Genomic DNA, 24,403 nt, shown 5'->3' with positions numbered 1-24,403 from the left:
CACAGACCGGATTCCAGGATCCCGGCGGGCTTTCCTGCCTGCACAATTCCGTGACTCTGTGACCCCGCCCTGCCGGGAAAGAAAGACAGACAGACAGACAGACAAGACAGACAGACAGACAGACAAGACAGACAGACAAGACAGACAGACAGACAGACCCCCCCGCCCCTCTCCCCCCTCTCCGCCCATAGCCCCGCCCCCCGCATTAAGCCACGCCTTAAGCCACGCCCCTATCCGCTCTGGCCCCGCCCCCGCCGCTGAGCGCGACTTCCCGCGCCTTTCACTTAAGCGTAAGCCACGCCCCGCGGTCTGGCCCCGCCCCCGCCGGGGTCGCTGCGCGGTGACGCAGCAGGAGGAGCTGAGGCGGCGCTTCCCGCCCTTCCTCCTCCTCCTCCGCGCCCGCCGGACGGGGACAGAGCAGCGGAGCCGGGGCTCCTCAGCCGCTGCCGGGGCCCGGGGGAGCAGCCGGGCTGCCTCCGGCCATGGTGGCCCGCTCGTCGCCGGCGGGGCAGGAGCAGGCGCGGCGGCGGCGGCCGCCATTGCTGGCGGGGGCCGCGGTACTATGAAGGATGGAAGCGGACGAGGTGACGATCCGGGAGCAGAACTTCCACAGCCAAGTGCGGGAGTACACGGTAGGTGCCGCCGCGGACCCTCCCCGAGCTGTCACTGCTCTGTGCCCCGTCCCCGGGCGCGCTGTCCCGCTCTGTCCCGCTGTCCTTGCCTGCCCCTCGCCCCGGTGTCGGAGGGGCCGGGCCCTGTCGCGGTGGGAGAGGCGAGTGCACCTTCGCGGGGTGCCGCGGGGGCTGCGGGAGCCAGCGCTGACCCCTGGAGGGTTTTGCTCTCGTGTGCCTTCGGCGGGAGGTGGAGATGCGGTGTGTGCTCCGTGGGAGTGCCCTCGGGGCAGGTACCGCTGCAAACACCTCGGGGGCAGCGCTCGGCTTCGGTGGGGATGGCTGCGAGCCGACAGCATGGGTGTGCACAAGAATCTAAAGGTCAGGGGCCAAGAGGATGGACCGGGCTCTGCTCGGTGGTGCCAACCACCAGGAGATGAGGCCATGGGCAGAAACTGATGCACAGGAAGCTCCACTGAGCATGAGGAAGAACTTTTACTGAGCACTGGAACAGGCTGCCCAGAGGAGCTGTGGAGTCTCCCTCCCTGGAGGTATTCAAGAACACCTGGATGCAATCCTGTGCCGCGTACTTTGGGCTGACCCTGTTTGATCAGGGAGGCTGGACCAGCTGACCCACCGTGGTCCCTTCCAGCCGTGACCCATTCAGGGATTCTGTGAGCACCTCAGTCCTCAGGTGCAGCCTGGTTCCCGTCAGGTGTGCATGGGATTTCATGGTATTGCTTGTCATACTGGGATTCTGCTGCCTTGCTGGGCTGTCTGCAGTGCTGTGTGTAACTTTGATGTTTTCCCTGACTCCTCATGCCCCGTGCTTTCCCAGTGGAGCACATGGCAGTGCCTGTGCTGTCCCATCTCCCTCAGCCCTCTGTAGGCACATACAGCACTACACCCTGTCTGCAGACAGAGCAGTTTCAGTTTCCTCCTTGACAGCCTCGTAATTGTTCTCAGGACTATTCACATCTGATAGAGGTGTTTTGATGGGGCTCAAGTCTCTCCTATTTCAATTCCAGGAAGGAAATACAGGCTGCACAAGGGAGACGTGCAGCACCGTGTCCTGTGAACTTGCTGTCCTGGCTCAGCAGGACAGGGAATCATGGGAATCATATTTTCTGTGCTATCCCTGTTGTTTGGGGAAAAAACAGATTTCTTGAATTAAAATTTCACAGTTTAGCTTTAAGTGTTTTTCAGCCTTGTTGGGAGACTCTAAAATACCGTGGTTAAATGATTTATGTAGCACTATGGCTAGGTCACTTGATAGCAGACTTGCATGGAATGTGTTAATTACTCTTCTATAGTGTACAAATCCATGTTAAGACCTTTCTTGTGAAATATTCTATTTCAGGGACTTATTTTTCTGGACAGTGCAAAACAAGCCTGTATGAGGAGAACAGCTACTTTTTGGGGATTTTTTGGAATTCTCTTCCTTGGGCATGGACATAGTGTAGTGTATGTCCTAGAAGTCATAACTAGTGGAGGGCACTAAAAGTAAAATACTTCTTTGTAAAAAAGGTTCTAAGTATTATCTTAAATCACCTTTGTGGTGTGGAAACATGAATGTATGTTCAAATCTTCTTTCTTTTCCCTCATGTCTGTTTTTCCATTTGTATTCCATTGTGTGCTGATTATCTCCTACTTACTTTCACCAGAGTCTTGTTCTGATAAATTGGATGTTACACATTGTGGTTTCATTCAGTAGGAAACAGACTTCTGAGTCTGAAGGAATGGCTGTGTGCAGCCTCTCTGGGTACTGTTACAGATGGTGAAGTCTATTAAATTCTTAAGGAACTAGTTCATCTGTACTGCAAGTACTCCTCCAAAGTCAGAGGGATTTTGGAGTCTCTCCGGAGCAATTGGTCAATCTCCCTACTGTGAGATCATGTGAGAAATCACAGAGGACATCAGTAACTCATATTTTAGAGGTGCAGTGTTGTTTTGTTTGGACAGTGGACTCGGAATAGTCTTGCTTTTGAAACTTCACTTTGATCTTAATATTCATCACAGGCCAGCTTTGTTATTGTTTAATCAGTAGGAATAATAATAACAATGTTGCCTTCTAAATCATACCTTGGTACAGTTGTGATCTTGTCTTTAATTTATGTTGGAGCACCAGAAGGTTTTATGAGTGCATGGAGTGCTGCCACCCCCATCTGAGTGTGCAGCCCCCTGTGGCTCCCACGTGGCTGCAGGAGAATATTGCAGATGTAAATGCATTTGTGGTTAGCCTGAGCATGCTGGAGCACCCAGAGTATGTTGCTTACATGTGCAATTATGTTAACATCCTCTCCTTGCCAGTCCTGCCCTTGCTGCTCATGAAGTTACACGGTGAATAGAATTTCTTAAAATATGCAAATAGACAGTTGTTGTGTGGGCAGTGGGTGTAACCATCAGCCCCTCAGCTGGAGAGGGAACATATTCCACTCTGACACGTGCATTAAACCTTGATTCCAGCTGCAGGTGGGCTGGGGCAGCAGAGCACTTCAAAGAGGCACTTGACATTACAAGATGCAGTGGCTTTAAATTGAAATAGGGTAGCTTTAGGTTAGATATGAGGAAGAAATTCCCTAATGTGAGGACAGTGAGGCCCTGGCACAGGTTGCCCAGAGAAGCTGTGGGTGCCCCATTCCCTGGGAGTGTTCCAGGCCAGTTTGGATGGGGCTTGGAGGTACCTGCTCTAGTGGAAGGTGTCCCTGCCCACGGCTGGGGGCTGGAAACAAATGTTATTTAAGGTCCCTTCTGACCCAAACCATTCCATTCCAGTTTGTTGTGGAATATTACAGCAGAGGAGACCTCTCTATGCCTGTTAGAAGCAAGAGAAATTTCTGTTGTCTGTTAGAAGTACCTTTGAAGAGCTTGTTGTGTGGCACAGTCTTTACTGGAAGCAAAAATGATACATTCATGAGACAAGATAAATCAAAGTAAGCTGATGTAGTTGAAAAGAAAATCCTTTTCACTTTTCTCTTACAAATTTTCTTTGAATACATACAGAATTTCTATATTGTGTTCTCTGATGGAATCAGAGTCCTAAGGGCACACTGAGTTTAGCTTCAGTGTAATGCTTTATTTCTGTTTCATGTATTCTCTCAACTGGCAAGCTACAAAGTTTTCCATAAAGTTGTGTAACATAAAAAAAATTCAAGGCTTGTTATGCTTTTGCTGGTGGTGCCTGTCTCTTTCTGCAGGTGCCAACTTCTGCTAATTCCACCTTCAAAAACCAAATATTTCTGAGACATGTTTATAGATTGAGCAAGGGTAGTAAAAGATTATTCTTTAAAAAATACATCCTTCATCTCCTTTTGAGGTGACTCAGTGGTTTAAGGCTTAATATAACTCAGGCCTGTTTGCTCTTGACCTCATTTGGAGTGTTTGCATGGCACCCGTGTTTCAAGAGGGAGCCTGTTTGCAACAGAATCATCTGCCTTGGATTTTGTTGCTTCATGAGGATCATCTGTGCTACTAGAAGGTGGTTCACTCCCTAGTCAGGCATGGCTCTGCAAACATGAGTCTGCTCTGTGGAGGATCTGGTGTTTTGAACAGTTGTTGAAAACACCAAGACTTGGTTGGAGTCTGAACTTTAAAATTCAGATGCAATGAGGTAAATGTGGAGACTGTGAGCTGGTGACCCAGTGTAAGAGACATGGCACAGCCAGCAGTTTTCTTGGAGTCAGTGAGATCGTTGGCTAAAGGCAGCATCTTTCTGAAGAGCAGCTTTAGCTGATTGCAAAGTACAGAAAAGGGTTTGTGTGCTGTACTTGGTCACTGTTTGTATGAAAGAGTTGAAAAGGCCAGACAAGATTCTGTTAGTTTGCCCTTCTTGGTCCTTTAGATTCATTTATAATTTGCTGAGATCTTGCACATGCATGGAAAATTTTTGAACTTCTAGGGAAGTGCTTTTCCCTTGGGTCCTGTTATTATGCCTGTTTATAAAGTGTTCCATGTTCCACTGGTATTGTTGTGAACTGTTTATTTCAAATGCAAATGGAGCAAGTGCAATGCTTGAGCCTCTTTGTGGTCCCCTGGGTTTACTTTTTAGAATATTAACTTCCTTTTTTTCCAGTTTGAGGCTTCTATTCTGCAGTATTAGCTTGTATTTTTAAAATTACAAGCTAATTGTTTTGTTCTTTTTCCACTTAAAAATGTAGGATTTTGACTATGTAAAAATATGCACATACACCTGGTGATGAGGGTTCCTTGGCAAATTAAATACACTGTGCTTGCATTTATAATGTGGGGAGAACTGGGAAAGAGCACAACAGAACTACTAGGTTTTATTATCAGCACCATAGAACTATTAGTTAGGCATAAACATAGTATATTTGGAATTAAGTTTATTATATTAAATATGTAATAAATCAGTCCTGGTAGAATAAGTTCAAATACAAAAGTGCTGTTATAACTTTTAAGTGTTCCATGCAAGTTCAGGCAGATACGGAAACTGGTGTAATATGGAGTTTTATGTTAAGTGTGATGTGCTTCCATTTGAAGGACTAAATGTTTTCAGGGGTGCAGGCTTGAGATGTTAAATATTCTGAGAAACTTAGTTTCTTTAATTCTTACGTTAATTCAGTGTGGCTACTGCTGGTGTTTTTCCTCTATAAGGTGTAAAATGAGGGAGCTGATTAGAGCACTTGACTTTTGTTGGTAGCAGGCTCTTGTCTGTGACCAGTTGTGCATCCTTAAAAACCTGAGATTTCCACAGACTCTTTTTCTGCCAGCAATGATGATATTCTGATTAGAAGTGTGGGTGATTTGTAAGAACAAACTTATTACAAATACTGAAATATTTTGTTTGAATGCTTATGCAAGTTTATTTTTTATTAAAAAAAATTATGCCTTTCAATTTTTTTTTTCACCTGTACACTGAAAACTTGAGGACTACTTTATATCTTAAATGGCTTCTTGTATTTCAGAAAATAACTTTGTCTAGATTTCTCAGCATTGCTTCTTTTTTTTCCCCCCCTTAATATTTTGGGGAAGATTTGTGACCGAATAAAGAAGTAGCAGTGATGTGAGAGATAAAGCTGAAAGATTGATGCACATTTAACATAATTAAATATATAAAATGTTGGCATAATTCTGTCATCTTAAAAGTGTACTTTCACTTGTAAACATGGGTGCTGTACTGAACTTTCAGAAGTGATGAATCATCTTCTGGCTGTTGGTCCTGGGGATCAGCACTGTGGGTCCATCTGGAATCAATAGGCAGCTCAAAATACTTGGCATGGACAAGTGCAGAGAGATACTTATTCCCAAAACAGAAACAGCTTTTGGAGAGTTCCACTATTTCTGTTTACGTGAAATAAGCATGAAAGGCTGAAGTGTAAAAATTCGTAAATAGTTACAGTTCAGAATAATTCTTTTTGAGTTACTGGTGTTTGTTTGGAGGAGCAATTGACCAAAAGGGCAGCACACATCATGGAGGGTACAGGCATATGTTTAAGAAAATTTTGTATTAAGGTGTAATCAGACTTGAGAAAATCCAGTGAAAAGAGGAAGAACTGACAGTAAACAAAACCAGCTTTTCATAATGTGACCTAAACCAAGCATATCCATCTTGGGTTTTGTTTGAGTGACTGGGCACGGAGTAGAGGGACTGGGTAAGATGGGAGGGCTGTAATAACAACTCAGTCTTTGATCTGGGGAGGTTGCTGGGTGTTCCTGAGCACAAGACCCTCTGGAAATGGCTGTTTTCAGAGAGGTTAAAGAGAGTTGAGCAGGTGACCAGAGTAGCAGAGGAGATGGTGGTAAAGTCAGAGAGAGAATCTGAAGCACGTTGCCACTGACATTATGATGAACTCAGGGCTCGGTTCTGTAGACAAGGATGGAATTTTGGGTTGAGAAACACTAAAGGAAACATTCCATTCATTATAAGTTTACTGGTTGTATTTGAAGATTATGCAAGATTATTCACTTTGTTATAAAGTGAAGTGCTTTCTCCTTTCCCGTCTTTCAGCCTTTCCTATTTAATTTGGTATTTATCTTTATTTAGGAGGGCAGTGATAACTTTTGTTGAGTAAGTCTTAACTTCTGCATCACTCTCTACTCCCACGCTCTCCCCCTTACCTTGAGAACCACTGACTCTTTCATGTGTGCTGTCAAATGACTTCTTGAGAACAGTCTTGCTCAAGAATTTAAATGACTTCTAACGCAGGAAGAGGAGAGACTTTGGAAGTCATGACTGGAGTTTGTTTTTATGCATCCAGTGACAAACAGCCTTGGTTGTTGTGCCACTCTGGAGGGTGAGCACAGAGCCAGGCAGAGGTGACCTGGAACAGGCTGCTGCTCTGACCCCCTGATTAGGTGTGACAGGTGACATTGCTTCATGCTTTCACAGCTTTGACCTGTGCTCTTTGGGACCCAACTGAAAGACGGTTTCAAAACTCATGTTGCAGTTTTATCAGCTGGGTGTTGAATATTCATGTACAGTATGTGTTGCTCCCCACACAGAGCTTTCTAGTTTTTTGATTTGCTGGATGTGTTAAAAGTTGTTTCTAACTACCATCAACATGATTTCAAGAGAGAGCCATGGACTTTGTACTGTTCTAACATCTAAACATTTGAATAATTTTTGAAAATTTTGATTAACTGGAAAATACAGAACTATGTTTCAGTTTCTCTATTTCTGAATCATGTGTGCTCCTGCAGCAGGTAGTGTGTATTGATGGCATTGAAGTTTGCAGGTTGCTGGGTTAATGTACAGAGGACAGAAGCAGTGTATTGTGTGTTATTTTTCCACCTTTACTTTCTTGTGTGGTTTCAAGGATAGGCTTTGCAATTGTCATCAAAACATGGTGCTTCAGCTCTGCTGTTTTTTTAAGTGCCTGTTTAGGCCTTGATTATCCAATTTTTTCCATTATCTAACTGGAATTTCTGTTTTTAATGTGTTTGTGGAAAAAAAATTGTGCTGATGAGTTTTAGTTGAATTTGACAATAGCAACATGTCTCAAATATTTGCTGATTTTCAGACTGTGATAACTTTTATCCAGTAGAGAGTCTGCATAATTGGTGAGAATTATGGAAATATACAGCTATTGCAGGTTAGGTATTTTGTGTTTTGGGAGTGGGGGTGCCACTTAAAAATGCTCCAGGATACATGTGTGAGGAGACAAGGAAGAGTGTTTTTATGTGTTAGGATGAGAAAGTTTGTCAGCTCTGTCTTCTAAGATCTTCTGCATCTTGCCCTTAAAATTAATATTGGTTGAAGAAGCTGTGTTAAATAAATTGTTTACCAAGTCTGTATTAATGAGGCTTTTGGGGTTATTTTTTCAGAAATGGATTTTTAATGGTATGACTCTGGAGTTTTGATATAACTGATTGTTACAGCCTGACTTTCCAGTTTTTGAATAATGCCTCATTCAGGGACAGAATGTTAGAATGATCTAGGTTGGTGCTATTTTGTTAATTCTAGAGTGTTTTTAAATCTTGTACCTATGCTGAAAAACATTTTTGACTGAAGGGCTGTAGAAGCTGGTTTTTATCTTCAGCAGAATTTCTAGTACACAAATATATTTATATATATTTATAATTTATTTATATTTGTAATATATTTATATATACTTATCAAATAGAATGTATTTTTGAGTATTTCTTACTTTCTGTTAGATCCTGGGTGTTTATTCTAGATGAGCAAGTCTAGGCACCTGCCTGTGAACCATTTATAATTTCTTCATGACTTAGGAATCAAAAAAAGTGGGTCAGCCTCTTGCAAATGTTTTAAGCCAGGGAGGAGTTCTGAGAATAGACCATACATGGAGGGGAATCATAGGTATGGAGAGCAAAATTCATCTGTGGTCATAGACAGTCATAGGACATATTTGATATTTTCTCATAAGGTTAAATTTAGTGTGTCATGCCAAGTGTATAAAGCTGGCTGGTTTAGAGTGAACTTAATCTCACCACAGCAGAGTTCATGTCTCCTTTGAGAAAAATGAGATTTGCAGAGCAGATGATACAATGAGTGCCAAGGTCAAGCTGAGACCATAGATAAAGATTTAGTTTTTTTAGTGTGCTTTGTTGGTTTGTCACTTACTGTTGACACATCCAAAACAGGTGGAATGCCTTGTTTGCTTTTTAGGTGTCAGTGGGATAATTGAGTTATTAGAAATAGACCAGGCAGAGCTGCTTGTCTCCACCTGTATTTTCTTGCTGTTTATTCCCACCATCTTTTCTATGAGTAAATAAAAGCAGTTGCCAAGTGGGACAGTAGGAGGAAGCTTTTTAGTTGCCTTGTGGTATTGTAATGCACATTAAAATACTTGAACAGCATTAGAGCAGTAAGAGATGGGTGTGTAATGGTGTGTTTGTTGTTCTCTATTACAGAAATTAAAACCCAGAAGGGCAACACTATTATTTTCTGTAGATAGTAATCACAAGCAAAATACTGACTGTTTCATTTTCAACACTTAAACATGTAAATAGACATATTCTACATGGGAATATTACCCAGAGTGATCTGTGCCTTCTCTTTTCTCTGTGCTGTTTTTTACTGTTTAAGGAAAGGACACATTCTGTAAAGTAACTGCTAGAAGTGGAAATGTTTTCATGTCTGTAGCCTTGTTTTGTGTATCATTTGCATAGAAATGCTTGTGGATGTAATAGCAGTAACTTTATTTTAATACTGACATGGCCACTTCATTTTAAAGTTACTTCCTTTCTTCCCTTACGTTTTGGAGCTTCTTGATCTTTCATTTCCTACACAGTATAGCAGAAAGTTGTTTGCTGTTTGTCCCTTGCTCCTCCAGATTTTCCCTCTTCTACATGCTAGTATGCAATTAAATTGGAGGAAACACTTATTTGCTTTGATGCTTTTCAAGTGGAAATGAACCTGTGTTGAATCTGTGTTTCATCCTTGGAAGCGTGTTAGGTTCAAGAACATTACTAAGGTGTGGACATCTCTCTGGGAAGGAGTTCTGTGGTGGTTCCTTGCTGCTAAAAGTTGTTCTGCAAGATGTCTGGCTCTTTCACAGTGGGAGGACATCCCTGACACAGCCCTACAGGGGCCTGTGCTCAGATTTAATAAACACCTTCATGAGTGACCTGGAGGAGAGCATAAATTATGAAGTGACTACGTTTGTAATGGTGCTTATTTCGTCAGGTTGAGTGGACTCTAGGCTCCTGCTCATAGGGTCAGCTATGGTATCAGACTGCTTGGGGCTTAAAAACCTCCAGAATGGAGATCTGTAGCCTTGCTGGGCAACTGGTTCCACTGCTTGGCTCCCCTCATAGAGGGGATTTCTTCTTACCTCTGTCTCATCACCATGGTGTGCTATATAAATAGCATCCTGTACACAGAAATGCAGCTTTTAATGTTCACACACACAAATTGCAGTTGTAAAAGATGGTTGAATCTTGTTTGTAAGAGGGGGGAAAAGAGAACCTCACACATTTTGAGCATAGCCTTTCTTAGCATGAAAGTGTAGCTGTTATACTTGCAACAGAAGATGATGCTTTCCCAATCTGAGTCATGCATTTCAGTGCCAGAGTTTTAAAGATAATGCACATGGACAAATTAGTGTCAGCTGATCTTCAGTAATTGTCAGTGGGATAACTAAAATGTGATTTGACCTGGTTCAGACTGTTACTGCTCGTGTAACCTTCAGTGCTGGCCCTTAGAGGCAGATAATGCATGTAATTCTCACAGGAGCTGGGAGATGTGTGGTACAGATCCAAAAGTATGGTGTGGATCATACTTGGATGCCTTTGGATAAGAGATCCAAGGGTATGACACTGTGGAAGAGTTGGTTACAAGAGACATAAGAACGTAGTGTAGTGTGTCTCCAGAAGCAGCCTCTCCTGGCGTGTCATCTAAGCAGGAGCAGAAGGCACTTCCTTTCCCAAATAAAGATTAAGGGCTTCAGGAAAAGACAGATTTCTTTTTGCATGTCATAGCAGAAGTTGTGTTTAGTCCTTGGGAAGAAATGCAAGTGAATTATATGTTTGAGGTTTGAAGATTTCTTCATGTGCCATCTGTTTAAAAGTAGCCCCGGGATGTGGCACAGAGTCCACGTGTCTTGTTTTCAATTACTGAGTGCTATGGAGGGGACAGGCACACAAAGACATAAAAATTATTAAGAATTGCTTTGGATGACTGTTTGGCTATAACCATGGACAAGTCTTGGGCTCCTTGTAATTTCTTTTATATTTTGATCCACCTGGTTAAACATGGACAGTGTGTTTCCCCTGTAAAGTCAGAATGTACCCTGGTTGTGTTTAAAGTAGCTTCCCAGTCTAATTATGGCAACAGATCCACAACTGCTTTGTCCCTCAAACGTGGAATGAATTTAAGGAAATACACTTTAAGATTGAAAGGTATTATTTCTTGTGGAGTGGAGGATGTCAGAAATCCTTATTCTTCACAGTTGGGTACATTGTCTGTACAGTGCCTTGACTGTCTCCTCAAGTAAAACCTGGAAAAGCTTCATTCGAGCTCCAGTGAAAAACTTGCAGAGAACTTGGGGATCTGAGGAATACAGCTCATCCTAGATTTGCAGCATCCTTTTGTCAGCTGTTGTTGTAGAGATGGGTGATGGCTTTAACAACTGCTTTTTGGTTGGAAACAACTTGCAATATAATTTGGATTTAACATTGTATTCCAATGTTGCCTCTAATACTGACACACAATTTCTGAAGGAAAGATGGAATTAACAGAATATAGGCTCTTGTTTTTACTGAAGGTATCAATGTAGTTTTGTGTATGGTGTTCTTTTGTGTCTAGTGCCCTATTTCAGTATGACTACCTGTGCTTTTTAATAAGTGGTTAGAAATGGAATTGATAGATGATTGTATGTAGTGTGACATTAAGGTGTGGTTTAAAAAAACAAAGACATGAACTTGAACAATGAAACCAAGTTTCTACTGAAACCTGAGAGCCACTCTGCTGTAAGCAACTGTGGAGGACAGTGCTGATGGATCCAGTGGCAGGAGGTCAATGCTGAGTTACCAGTGTGGTCCTCAGCCTGAACAGAGACTAGGCAGAGTTAAGGGGAATAAAGAGGATATTTACTGAAGAGCCTTCAAAGGCCACAGCCATGGTTCTGCCTGGATGGCTCCAAGTTGGAAGCAGAAGAGGGCTTGGTCACAAGAGCTCACATTTTTATAAATTAATACAAATTGTCCAATTACAGCTTTAGCCCATGAAGTCCCATCCTTCTTGTTTTTCTCTCTTCAGTCCACGTTGTTTATGCTCTTGGGCCTGAGATCCAGATTGGCTGTCCTTGGGTCCAGGCTAGAGAAGGAATTGTTGTGTCTGCCTGCTCTGTGAAGAGATCTTGCTGTCCCCTCATTTAAAACCCAGACCCACACCTTGCCATCCCCTAAAATGAAACCCAGACCCACACCTTACTATTCCTTTATTTGAAACCCAGACTCACACACCAAAACAGCACAAAATCAGAAAAAAAGGAAAACAAAAAGCTAAAACCCAAGGTATCAAGGTGAGCATGGACAAGCATTTTCAGTGCAGCAAGAAGGATTTAGTGCTGTTACCTACAGCTGTAAAATCTTACCTGGAGTGCTGCATACAAGCCCAGCCACTCATAATTGAGAAACATGAACTGAAACTACAGCAAATACAAACAAGGCGGGATGTTTCTTTCCTAATACAAAAATATCCTGAAACAAACAGCAGTATGAGGAATAGGAGGCCAGGGTTGCAGTGCTGACAGGACAGTGGAGCCTATTCTTCAGCTATCATAGGCAACACATTCCTTTTCCCCAGCTTAACTGAGTTCTACTCTAAAAATAGTTGGGATGCTGACTTGAGCTGTTTCCTTCAGAAAGCTATTCAGAATGCATGGTTAGAAACAGTTCAGGATCAGAGGTTTCACTGAGTGTGAATTGGGACTGCAGTGATGTTTCTGAGTTTGCTGTTTAACTTGTTTTGGTCAGTAATGAAGGACTTTTAATCCGAGTTCCTTTTTGAGATCATAAAGTTTTCACTTAATAGAATTTATTTATTTTCTAGCCAACAATTTCAAAATTTTGTGGATTTTCAGTAATAAACAGTTTTATAAAACATTTACAAAGTTGTTCTCAAATCTGACAGAAGTAGAGGGGGAATTACACCAGGATGTAGAGTTACCCCTTATTGCTGGGTTGCAGAGTAGTTGTTATCTAAAACCAGAAATCCAGCATTTCACAGTTTGTGTTACTGGACAGCTTTCATCTGCTCTGCCCTCAAAATACCTCAGTTATCTCAGTGGTACCTTGTAAGTACAGACCCACATTTTCATTATAACCTTGCTATCACAGATAGAATAAAGGTCAGCTGTTCTATTTGAAGGTGTAAACAAGACTGCAGTAATTTTTATTCTTGTTTTAAATAAAATCAGACAAAAAATGAGCTTAACTCTATTTTTCTTCTACACAGGTTATGCTGTGTTATTTGCATCTGACAGATTTTGAAAGAATTCACTTACCCTGTATATGTGATACCTGATTTTCAAAAGTGGGTGCCTAAAATTAGATGTCTCTAGCTGTAGCCTTGGTCTAGTTTTCAGAGACCTGGAAGCTTAGAGAAGGATTCTCTTTCAGCACTGGCGATGCATTTTCCAATACTGACAGGACGAGCTGTGTCAGAGTACTCTGAAAAACCAAGGCTGTTCTCAGTTTGTTTTGCTCTTCCTGTTTCAAAAATATACCTACTTTTTTTTTGTTAAATCTTAATAACATTCTTTAGAGTTACTTATTTAAAGCACTGAATTCTTTCTCAAAACCATTTCTTCTTTGAGGCATCCTTAAAGTTGGAGTGGTAAGCTCTATTCAGATTAAAGATTGGAATTCGGAGATCTTGTTATGAAATCTCATTTTTACAGTGCCTGTATTTTGGGTGTTGCTGCTGTGTTTCCTGCACAGAGAATGAGCTGGGTTGCCACTTTCAGACTTACAGCACTGTTGTCCCAGGGAGGGACCTGGAAGTCACCCAAATGTCATACTCAGATACTTGGCTCTGCTTGGGTTTTTAAAATGTGAAATGTCTGACTCCACCAGAAATATAACACTTTCAGTTTATATTTATCAGTATTTATTAGAAAGTCTATCTTTCATGAACAATACATCGTTCTCCACTTGATTTGCTGTTTTGGATGCAGTATTGTTACTTAGATGCAGATTTATCAGGGCTATGATCACTACCTTCACTTTCATTTTCCCTTTCTCTTAGGGTAGCCTTTCTGCTCTTGATTTTTTTTAAGACAGTGAGTCTTAAAAGCAACAAATCTACAAATAATAGCTTAAAGCTATTGTCAGCTATTGTCCAGTGGAGTAAATTTCCAAAATGGAATGGCATGTTCCATTTCTGACTGACTCATGTGTTTAATAGGCATAGGCATCCAGGATTAAGGAAGCAATGTTGAGCCACTGATGCCTCATTCAGGAGCAAATAAAATGTGTGGGGTTTGTTTTTGTGTTTTGTTTTTTTACCCCACAAAGGCTTGGGGGGTTAAAACTTTGCTGCTGTTCAATTCCTTTCCTATAATATTTCCAGCATGTTTTTAGGTGTTTTGGTCTTATTGTATTGTAATGGTAGTGCTAAAACTTATAAACAACTTGGTCCAAGGCACTGTGGGCTGAAGGTGTATCTGACCTAAATAAACCACCAACCTTGTGAGAAGGGAAGTTGTGCCCTTGGCTTCTGACTGTGAAGGAAACATCATGTTTGATGAGCTCATGCTTGGACATCCACTGTAGGCACGAGTCTTTGTGTGTGTTGTCACCTGGAATTTGATTCAGGACAGGATGCACATAGTAAACATGTTTGTTTCTTTCCACATGTGTGACAGCATAGTCCAAAACAGATCCTCAAGAGCCCATTATGTAAAATACAATTACCCTTGGGGTAGGTTTGAAGGGGATACAAAGCCTGATAACTTTTACAAATCAAGTGGATTCAAACTTCAAAAATCAGCCCAGCCCACTCCACTCACTGTCCCTCAAACAAAAAATCACATTGTGAATAAGTATTTTCTCAAATTTAGATAAAACTTGCTGACCATGTAGTTGATACAGTACCTGTTGCTCTAATCAAGCTGTTTCAACGAGTTTAACTTTTGTTAATAAGATATAAAGCATAACAGTCTTGAAATTTACATAAAATATGCTGATATTGATCTGAATTAAATTTTAAATTGTTTAGACTAGATTTACTGCTTATTATAATCCAGGCATTTCTTCATGACCTAATGCAATTTTTTTTCCAGATCTGTTTTCTCCTGTTTGCTGTTCTCTACATCGTTTCCTACTTTATAATCACAAGATACAAAAGAAAAGCAGGTAAGAGTAGAATTTTTTAATGTGTCAAAAAAAAAATTGTTTTTCAAATAAATAGATTATTCTTTTTCTGTCCATCTCCACAAGAAAAGTGGAAGAAACAGAACTTTTTGTTAGGCTCCTGGTCTATGGCAGCCTGCACTGACCTGGTTGTGTATGGCAGCCAACATGTTAATTGTTTTGAGATGGAGGAAAGGGGTTCATGTCAAAGTAGGTGCTTCTGCCTCCCTTGCTTTCAGCTCCTGTTGTTCTCCTTTCACATCAGCTTTTCCAGAATAAGTATCTTCAGCTGTGTTTTGGCAGCAAAATCAGGTTCTGAGCTTTTGCTAGTAAAGTGAGAGGTTGCCAGTGCTACAGAAGGGAAGTAGCATTATTTCTTCAGAAAGTTCTGCTCTGATCAGGTACAGTTATTATTTCAGTTGTATTAACCTCTTTGACTTCACCACTGAAGTTTATAAAATACCTTGAGATAATATTATATTTTTTTCCCTTTGGAACCACTGTTTAATTTACATTCTAAAACTAGTCTGTAGGAACCCCTGTCATTTCCTTCAATATTTTTTTCTAAAGACAAATAGCGTAAAAATCAGTATAAAAATCACAGAATCTTTGATTTTTGACAGCTTATCTGGGACCTTGGTGCTTGATAATAGTCAGGCTTTAGAAACATTGTTGTGTATGGTGATCTTGGTGCTTTGAACTTTATTGGAAACTGTTTGTGAGTGACCTATGTTAATGTAGAGCTGCTGTCATGGATGGATTTGTGTTTTAAAAAGTAAACTTTTTGTGGAATTTAATTATTTGGAAAAAAGGCACATCTCTGTAAACATAGGAAGAGAGATACTGTCTTCTGATCCTGATATGTATTTTGGACATCAAAACGCTGCTGCCATTTGGAGATGGAAAGAACAGGAAGGGGAAGCTGGTTTGGCAAACACTGTTGGATGCAAAGACACTTTTATTACCTTTTGTTGGCAGTTATCTCCTCAGCTGGGAAGAGGAACTGCCCTGCAGCTGCCCTGACTTTGTGAAAGCTCTGTGAGCATGTACTTAGGCACACTTTGTAGCCTGCTATGATCTTCCTGATGAGAAATGCTTGAAGTGTTAACACAACTCCAACTCTTTCAGGACAAATTGTTCACTGCTTTTTAGCCAAAATGATTCATAAGAGACCTTTACTTAGTCTTTCAAAACACCATGAGGTATCCATCAAAAAAAAACAGCAACTCCAGGTTCTTTCACAGAAGAATTTCAAAATAGCATGAGGTTAATGGTTGTGTGTTTATTTCAACTGTGTGCATGACTCTTAAGAACTTAAATTTATTTTAAAATTCAAGAATAAATAAAGTCAGGTGTACTATCTTCAATGGAAAATAGGAAAAAATTTAGAATGCCGAGTGTAAAATTATCTCAAATTCAGAATTTTTTATTTCAAAATGCCTGCATTATTTCAAGTTTAGAAATGCTTACTTTTGTGTACTGATGGGCATAGAGAAGTGTGTAAAGAATAAATGAAGGATGTGTTAGTGATTCATCTGAGTTAAATGTTATTGTTTGAAAAAGATTGTTTTAGTGAAGTATTAAATGAGGATTAAGTGAATAAAAATGGTCTAAAATGTGAAGTATCAGAAGGAAGTCATGGTATCTTAAGTGCAAAACAAATAACAAGAATACAACTACCTCTCCTTCCTCCTCTCCCCCAGATCCCCAGGAGCTGGGAAGAGGAGTAAGTAAAGGGAAGCAACTGAGTAGTCATCACTATTGCTCTGGGTATTCTTTCTTGTTTTTAAAAGTGAAATAACTTTGTTACATTGATGAAAAAGAGTTTGACTAGTGAAAAAACAGCATGAGACTATTAATTTTTGGAAGGAACCTTCTTAAAATATTGATGCTCATGAATTGTATTAGTCCATCTGAATTTTAATTGTAAATTAAAATGATGCCTATCTATGTACATTTTAGCCTGAAGAAAAACAAATGAGTATTGAATATAACCTGATGTAATTTAATTTTCAGATGAGCAAGAGGATGAAGATGCCATCGTTAACAGAATATCGTATGTATAGCTCTTCTTGGCAGAACTTCTCCTGAATGTATTGTTGTGATAGGAATCTTCTGTGCTTCCAAATAAATAACAATCTCTTTGACATATTTAAGTATACTTTAAATAGACTGCTAGAGGTTCAGGGAAAAGGATTTGGTGTAGTGGCACCTTGAGTTATGAAAAGTGTTGTGAAAGTTTGGTTTAGGCCTTTTTTCACCTGTGGTTCTGCTGGTAGGTATGAAGTTGGCCAGAACATTGCAAGAGCTGGAATTGAGTGCAAGACATGCATTTAGGTCTCCAAACATGGGTGTTTGGATGGGAGGTGTTGTAAGTGGCCACAGCAGTGGATGGAAGGGAGGCAGTGATCCTGTGAAGCAAGTTAGCTCTCTCTGAAGAAGATACCTTTGATCAGTGTACAAAAGCTGCAGGAAGGTGACAAGTGGAAGACAAGCACTGATCTCTCCTTTGCCAGCAGCTTCTCCTTATCCTCTTGCTGTGTGAAGTTAGAGATGAGTATCTCCTATTTGAATATGCCTCAGGATGTGCAGAGCTGCCCTGGCTGGTGCTGCCCTCCCAATTACATCATGGGCTGAGCTGTGTGAACTGGCTCCTTCTGTGTCCCAGTGCTCCTGGCTTCCCTGGTGCTGCTGGCATCCCCTTGGAAGGAGAGCTTGGAGAAAAGTGTTGTTGTAAATAGAAAATGTTCTTTTTCCTTTCAGCCTAAGCTTCTTTAAATGTGCATGTTATTTTCCTAAAAGCAATAACTCTGAAACATATGTAAATAGATTTTTCTTCATGGCATAATTGTCAGGATTTGAGGTGTGGAGGGATGAGAAAACAAAGGCAGAGGGCTGTAGCACTTTGCTGTAGTTTGTTAGGTTTCCCAGTTCTGGCTTAGAATACTTAAACATCCTTAAATAGAAGGAAAAAAATCTCAGAAGCCGACAACAACATATAAGAATATAAGAATATTTTAAAAGTTGAAATTACTTACTCATACTTTCTTTTTGAAATATTGTATGAATGAAAAATGGATTTGTAGACTATTAAGGAAAAGTTTACAGATGCTGCTGTTGTAGGGATGTTCTATTTATTTTGTCATGCAATTTTGCATTGAGAATTATTTCTAGTTTTATTATAGCATTAGATAAGTTCTGTAAGAAAGTTTTGTTGATCTTATTTGTTTTTAAGGACAGTTCTTTTTAATGCCACAAGATGGCATTTGATGTTAGTTGTATTTGGGATCTAAAAAGAATAAGCTGAAATATTTGAAATGTTTCTGACAATTTCTGTATATTGACTTTACATCTATGAGATGGGAACTTGAATAACTCCTTTGTGAAAAAAACCCAAGGTTTTTTTTTTTAAGTTTGGTGTTCAAATATTTATGTAAAATTGTACTGACTCTTTAGTGGTAGAATGTTGCTCTGATTTTGAAAATTGTGCTAAGAATGTAGAAACTAAATATTTTTTATTGTGTATGTGTCTGTGTGGGAAATTAAAACTGACAGAGGAGACTGGTGAAAAGATATTTAATGAACTCCAGTAGTTTAACCTTTGTATTACAATAAAATTGAATGCATGCATGTGCCAAAAGAGTAATTATGGTAGTTGGAAAAACAAATTATTTGTATTGGGTTCTGTAAGCTATTTTAAATTTGCTTTTTGAAAGTCAAATGTTTTGGAAATCGCAATTTCTCCTGCCCATTTATAATATAAGAATGTATTGCCTTTAGACACTGATTAGCAGGTAGTTTAATTACTTTTTTCCCTGCCGTTCAGAGCATGTTGGTGGTAACAGTGGTACATTTCTTTAAATTTCAGGCTGTTCTTGAGTACCTTCACTCTAGCAGTTTCAGCTGGTGCAGTCCTGCTTCTACCTTTCTCAATAATCAGCAATGAGATCCTGCTTTCTTTTCCACAAAACTACTATATTCAGTGGTTAAATGGCTCACTAATTCATGGTTAGTACTCAGCATAATTTAATTAAAATCAATGTCTTGGTTATATGTGCCCAGATATGTCCTTATTTTCAAACTGATAACTCTTTTCATTTAATATGCTAATTGTTAATGTGCTGTTGGCTAGTTGGTTTTGCTGCTGTGTGAAATATCACAAAAGTCTGTCTTAACTGTTCTGTTCTTTTTTTAAAGAATTGTGCAGGCTTGATGGAATTAAACCAAATTCACTGCTTTGAACATTAATATAAATAAGAGCTACTAGAAGCTAACTTGAAACATGCTGTTCACACTTCTTTATGTTAATGCAAGATTTATATGCCTTTCTCTTTATGGTGATACCTATAAATTTATTCTCAAAATAAAAACATGTTTTATGAAACTTGCTAGCTGTGGGCAGCTCAGACGAGATAGTTAAATTCAGCTGTTGGTGATTTATGTGCAAACAAGGAAAATTGTGGAATATAAATACGTGATAAAGATGTGCAATAAAATAACTGATGGAAACAGAACATTCTTTTCTAGGTTTGTCTGCAGAAAGTATGTTCACTGTATGAAAATATTTAATCTGGTACAAATAATTTACAGGTTAACTGTGGTGTTCTCTTTAGTCTTGTGAAGAGAGAGCAATTTGACTTTGGAGGGTTTTGCTTGGAAAAGTGCATGCTTTTTGCTAAATGTCTAATAATATTCACATATAGCAAATTCATGGATTTCTGGATCCCTGACTTGCAAGGATTTTTTCTTTTTTAGTTTGGGGTTTTGTTTTGTGAAGTGAGAGGTGCGAAGTGATGTTTGTAGGACATAAAGGAATAATTCTTCACAGCAGGGATGGCTGAACAGTGAAAAAGGCTGTCCAGAGACACTGGGAGTTCTTGAAAGTATTCCAAAACTCAGGTGGCCAGAGCCCTGACGGGTACCTGCAGTTTGGCTCTTTAAGGGCAGGTCAGACCAGGTGACTGTACAGGGTCTTTCTAATTGAGTTATTTTATGATGTGTTTTGTGACATGTCGTGGAGATTTGCTAATTTGGTATGTCTCCTACATGGGAGAAAAAATCCCAAGCAAAATAAATGTTTTTACATAGATTTAGCTGCTCAGACATTTATATTCTTTATTCCCAAACATGAGAAAATAAATTATTGGAAGATGATTCAGACACAGAAGGAAGGATTATCTTTGGAAAAAGAGCAGTAAAATCCATCAGAGACTGAAAATTATATGAAAACCATTTCAGAAATTTTTACTGTCACTTGTTCCTCCGGCAAATTTGGGTTAGTAAGAAATCTGGAATCGTTGCTGTTAAATAGGAAAGCCTTTGAATTTGCCAGTGACCATCTTTTAGCGTGAGGATGTTTGAAAATACCGCTTTATGGATACACAGTGTAATTTCTATTTGGCCAGTCCAGCAGCAGAGGCTAACAAGGAGGGGAATTGGGCATTCTGGCGTTTCCAGGTGTGTGCATTGCGGGTGCGATGGCGGGCAATGGATTTGGGGCGAGTTCCGGCGGTTTCGGGTCCGCGCTGGCCCGGGGCCGGTCCCTGGGGCTCGGGCTCCCCCGCGCGGCCGCGCCCGGGAGCTCTGAGGGCGCCCGGCCCCTCACACCCGGCCCGCACCGCCTGTGGCCTGTGTGCTGCCTCGAAAATGCTGCCCGAGCCTGTGTTGCTTTAAAACACTTCAGTGGTTTTTTTTTTTTTTTTTTTTTTTTTTTTTTTTTTTTTTTTTTTTTTTTTCTCCTCCTAGATTTGTGGTTTACAGCTATCATCTGATAGCTGTACTTGAAGTTGACGCTGAGGGTTTTATTCTGTAGGTTGTTGCATTACGTCTGGCAAATAAAAAAGCTGAAAATATATGTCTGAAACTTTTGAAACTAGGCAGAAAGGCCGCACCTGGATCCAGTATAAACACACTTAGCTAATTAATGTGCTGGACTAACCCAGAACTAGTTCTGACAGCAGTGCTCCCTTGTGCTGCTTTTGGGTACAACCACCAGGTGGGGGTAAAGCGTAATGAAACTGCCATGAGTAAGAAAAATGGGAAATTGCTTGGGGTCTAATCTGTTCGCCAAAGCCTGAGAAATTTTTAATTTTTGTGTTTTATTTACTTATTTTATGGGGGATAATCTTTGGTCACTACAAATGAAAAAAATTCTAATTGGCTGCTTAAAGCTTTTCTATATGTTGATGTCAAGTGTCCTATGAAATTTTGTGATGCAGTCAGTATAGTAGAAAATAATTATTTTTGTGTCTATTTTAATTTGACTTCTGAACTATTAAATGAGGATGAGAAATAGAGAAGATCCTTACTCTGAGGGAAATGCATGTGCCTGTCAGCAGCAGAACAGCACTGCCCTTGTCTTTAACTTTATGTGCGTATTGTAACTCTGTAGTTTAATATTCTGTAAATGTGTTTCCTGTATGCTACTAATGTGTAAATTTATGGATTTTAACTTTTTAGAAATCACCCTGGATGTGCACCAGTCTCCTCTCCCTTAAAATGCTCAATGTTCTCTGCAGCTCCTGAGCACTGTTTTCTGTTGCAAAATACTCGTGTAATAGAGCTGCTGAAATTAGGATAAGCAGGTATTCAGCTTTGCATCAACTGAATGCATTCTGTCTTCAGTTAGAGAAAACTGCTGAAATAAGACTCCCACCCCCATCAAGTTGTATTTCTACTCTTCCTCTGGTGTCTTTTTTAGAGGGGGGAAAGAAAAAAAAGTGCAGACTGCTGGAGTTAATGTCCCCTTGTAAGGGCTGTTAATGACATTCCTGCTGATGTTGCTATGCCTGAATGTTTCTCGAATGGTAACAGGAGCTTCCTGGCAAAGCAAATTCAAAAGGAAAAATCCCCCTCTTTGTTAACTGGAGTTTAGCCACCTTTAGGCACTCTGTTTTCTTTAGCAAATGAGTGTTATATTTCACGCATCTTTTGGAATTTTCTTGTTTTGTTTTCTGTAGCCTGTTTAGCTGAGTTTGGTTGCTGGTGTCCTGCTGCTGTCAGTTGCTGAAGTTCACTTGGCCCCCTGTTCCCCTCCAACTTTTATTTCTCCTTCAAGTTTGAATGCTGTCATTTAAGAAAAAAGGAAGACTATGATAGAAGCATTTTTTGAGAGGGTATAGGCAAAAATCACTGCTAAGTTTTTTACACTTGGATCCAATTAAGAAATTTCTCTTGATAAAAATGAGTACCCTGGACATCCAGTAAATGTTTTTTCCTTCCCTATTCTTTGCAAAGTGGCAAGTTTCAAAGAGGAAAAGGAACAAGCCTGTACATGGGAAGAAGGAAACGAACAAGGCTGTTAAATTTTTTTTTTTATCATGGGGAAATATTCTTTTCTGAGTGATATTCAGGTGATACAACACAGTCCTGCAGAATTGTGGAAATGTGTGTGGTTTGGAGAAGGAGGGGAAGGAAACCTGTTTTTCTCTACAGACTTTTTTTTAAGGATGCAGAACATGTGACAGTAGTTAGACCTGTTAGCTACTAAATTGCAGATAAGCTTCTGCTTTTATAAAGCAGAAACACTGCATCCTGCACAACTTCTGATAGGATGATTGATGATGGATTCATGTTTAAGCACCAGAAACTGACTGTTCAGAAAGTGTTCAGCTTAGAAAGTCTTAGTAGAGCAGATACCTTAGCAGAGATTAGTTATCACTTCAGCTTGTTTTCTAAACCCTTTCTCTTCCTGCAGATGTCACATGTGTCTTACAGATGTCCTTGTTGTAGTGAGTTGTTGATTTTTCACATAGATCACAGAGTGGTTGAGGTTGGAAAGGCCTCTGGAAATAACCTGCTCCAGGCAGGGTCACTCGGAGAAGCTGCTCAAGGCACTCCACTTTTAGGTTTGAGTATGTTGAAGGATGGAGATCACAAAACCTGTGGTCAATCTGTTGTACTGCTTGAGTACAGTGGCAGTGGAAAATGTTTGGGATTTTTAGTTTATTTGGTGTTTTATTTTATGAATAAGTAAATTTTCTAGTTTTTCAATTCATGCTTCATTACCTCTCCTCAGTTTAGTGGATACCACTGTAAAGATCTGACCCTGCATTCCTTCCTCCCTCCCTCAGCAGATATTTATGTACATGGATAAAATCTCCCTGAGTCCTCTCTTCTCTGCTCTCTGTTTGCCTGTTGAGGTTCATCAGAGTTGCAGGACACTGCTCCCCATTCTGTCTCTTGAGCAGGTTTGCAGGGGATGTGCCCTCTCCCACCACCCAGCTCCCTGGTGAAGGTGTTTGACCCACCATCATTCTCCTAGCGTGTCCACAGCATTGGTGACACAACCCTGGGAGCCCAGAAGCTCAGCCACTGTTCAGTCCACCTCAGAGTCCACTTACCATGCCCATACCTCATTAATTAAGCTGTGAGGGGGTTCATAGGGGGTGATGTTGAAAGCCTTATAAAATTGAGATGAAAATATTTGCTGCTCTTGTTTTGCCTGCTGAGCCAGTCATCCCAGTGTGGAAGGCTGCTGTTACCATGATGTCTTCTTCTGATTTGGAGGTGATGATGGCATTTGTGCCCTCCACATGTTGAAATCCATGGTTTGCTGGGAGAAATATGGGAGAAAGGGAGTATACAGAGCTGGATTTTGTGAGATTTACTGAGAGTAGTAAAATACCTTTGTCCTGAGAACTTCTGCAGTGGTTCTCTAAAGAACCTTCAGTGAGATTGTGGAAGTGATACACCTGAGCTTGCAGTTTGTCTCCCAGGGTTTCAGACATTTGCTATTGAAAGGTAAGTTGTATCCAGGTTTTGTTTGAAGATCATGATGCAGGGAAATGAATATTTTCAGCAGTGACCTGTAAATAACTATATCCATAACCCCTGGCACTTGTACATACATTACATTGTTATATGTGAAGGAGGAAAATGTGATATATTTAACTGTGAAACTTATAATGTAAACTTTTTGTTTGTTGCAGGTTTGTGGAATCTTGCCTCTCTTTTTTCAAATCTGTGTTTATTTGTGTTGATGCCCTTTGCATTTTTCTTCCTGGAATCAGAAGGATTTGCTGGCTTAAAAAAGGTAGGAAAACACTATTAAATACAGAGTAATTGCAGTGTACACTTAATTTTCAGCCCTTGTTTCTGATGAAACTGAAATTACAGATTGGGGAGGATTTGGTGCTGGCATGTCTGCTTATGTTGAAGGTTGTATACAGCTGCACACTCTGGCATGGGCCAGGTATACTGGGGGAAAAAGGACTCCTTAAAAGCCGTGTGTACTGAAATAAAGAAAATTATGTTAAAAAATCAATTATTCAATCATGGGGTTTTTTTTGGGAAGAAGTTTCTGTGGGGATGTTAAAAGGAGAGAAGGTTCAAGAAATGCACTAGGAATAAAATAATAAGGAAGAGGAGGAGAGGTTTTTTGCTAATGAGAAGGGTGGTTAAATAACAGATGACCATGAGAATACAAGATTGATTTGTTAATTTTAAAGATTACAGACATCCCAAAAAAGGTTCAAATATGGTGGATATTAACAATAATATATTAAAAAACA

General features: G+C 40.2%; 1 protein-coding gene across 2 annotated transcripts in view; it reads left to right on the top strand.

Moving 5' to 3' along the window:
* The first annotated feature begins 350 nt into the window (after window positions 1-350).
* Window positions 351-24,403, top strand: part of LMBR1 (limb development membrane protein 1) — a 67,220-nt gene continuing 43,167 nt past the window's right edge. The window contains exons 1-5 of one of the 2 annotated variants that reach the window (XM_064435308.1): window positions 351-632; window positions 14,822-14,894; window positions 16,908-16,947; window positions 18,760-18,899; window positions 23,822-23,925. In XM_064435308.1, the coding sequence (XP_064291378.1) occupies window positions 570-632; window positions 14,822-14,894; window positions 16,908-16,947; window positions 18,760-18,899; window positions 23,822-23,925 (420 nt within the window). In that variant the 5' untranslated portion in view covers window positions 351-569. The remainder of the gene's footprint in view (window positions 633-14,821; window positions 14,895-16,907; window positions 16,948-18,759; window positions 18,900-23,821; window positions 23,926-24,403) is intronic. The other variant, XM_064435391.1, reaches the window with a different exon arrangement.

Source organism: Passer domesticus, chromosome 1 (genome assembly GCF_036417665.1).
Source record: "Passer domesticus isolate bPasDom1 chromosome 1, bPasDom1.hap1, whole genome shotgun sequence".
NCBI classification, from domain to species: Eukaryota; Metazoa; Chordata; class Aves; order Passeriformes; family Passeridae; genus Passer; species Passer domesticus.
This window is presented reverse-complemented; position numbering and strand designations above follow the sequence as displayed.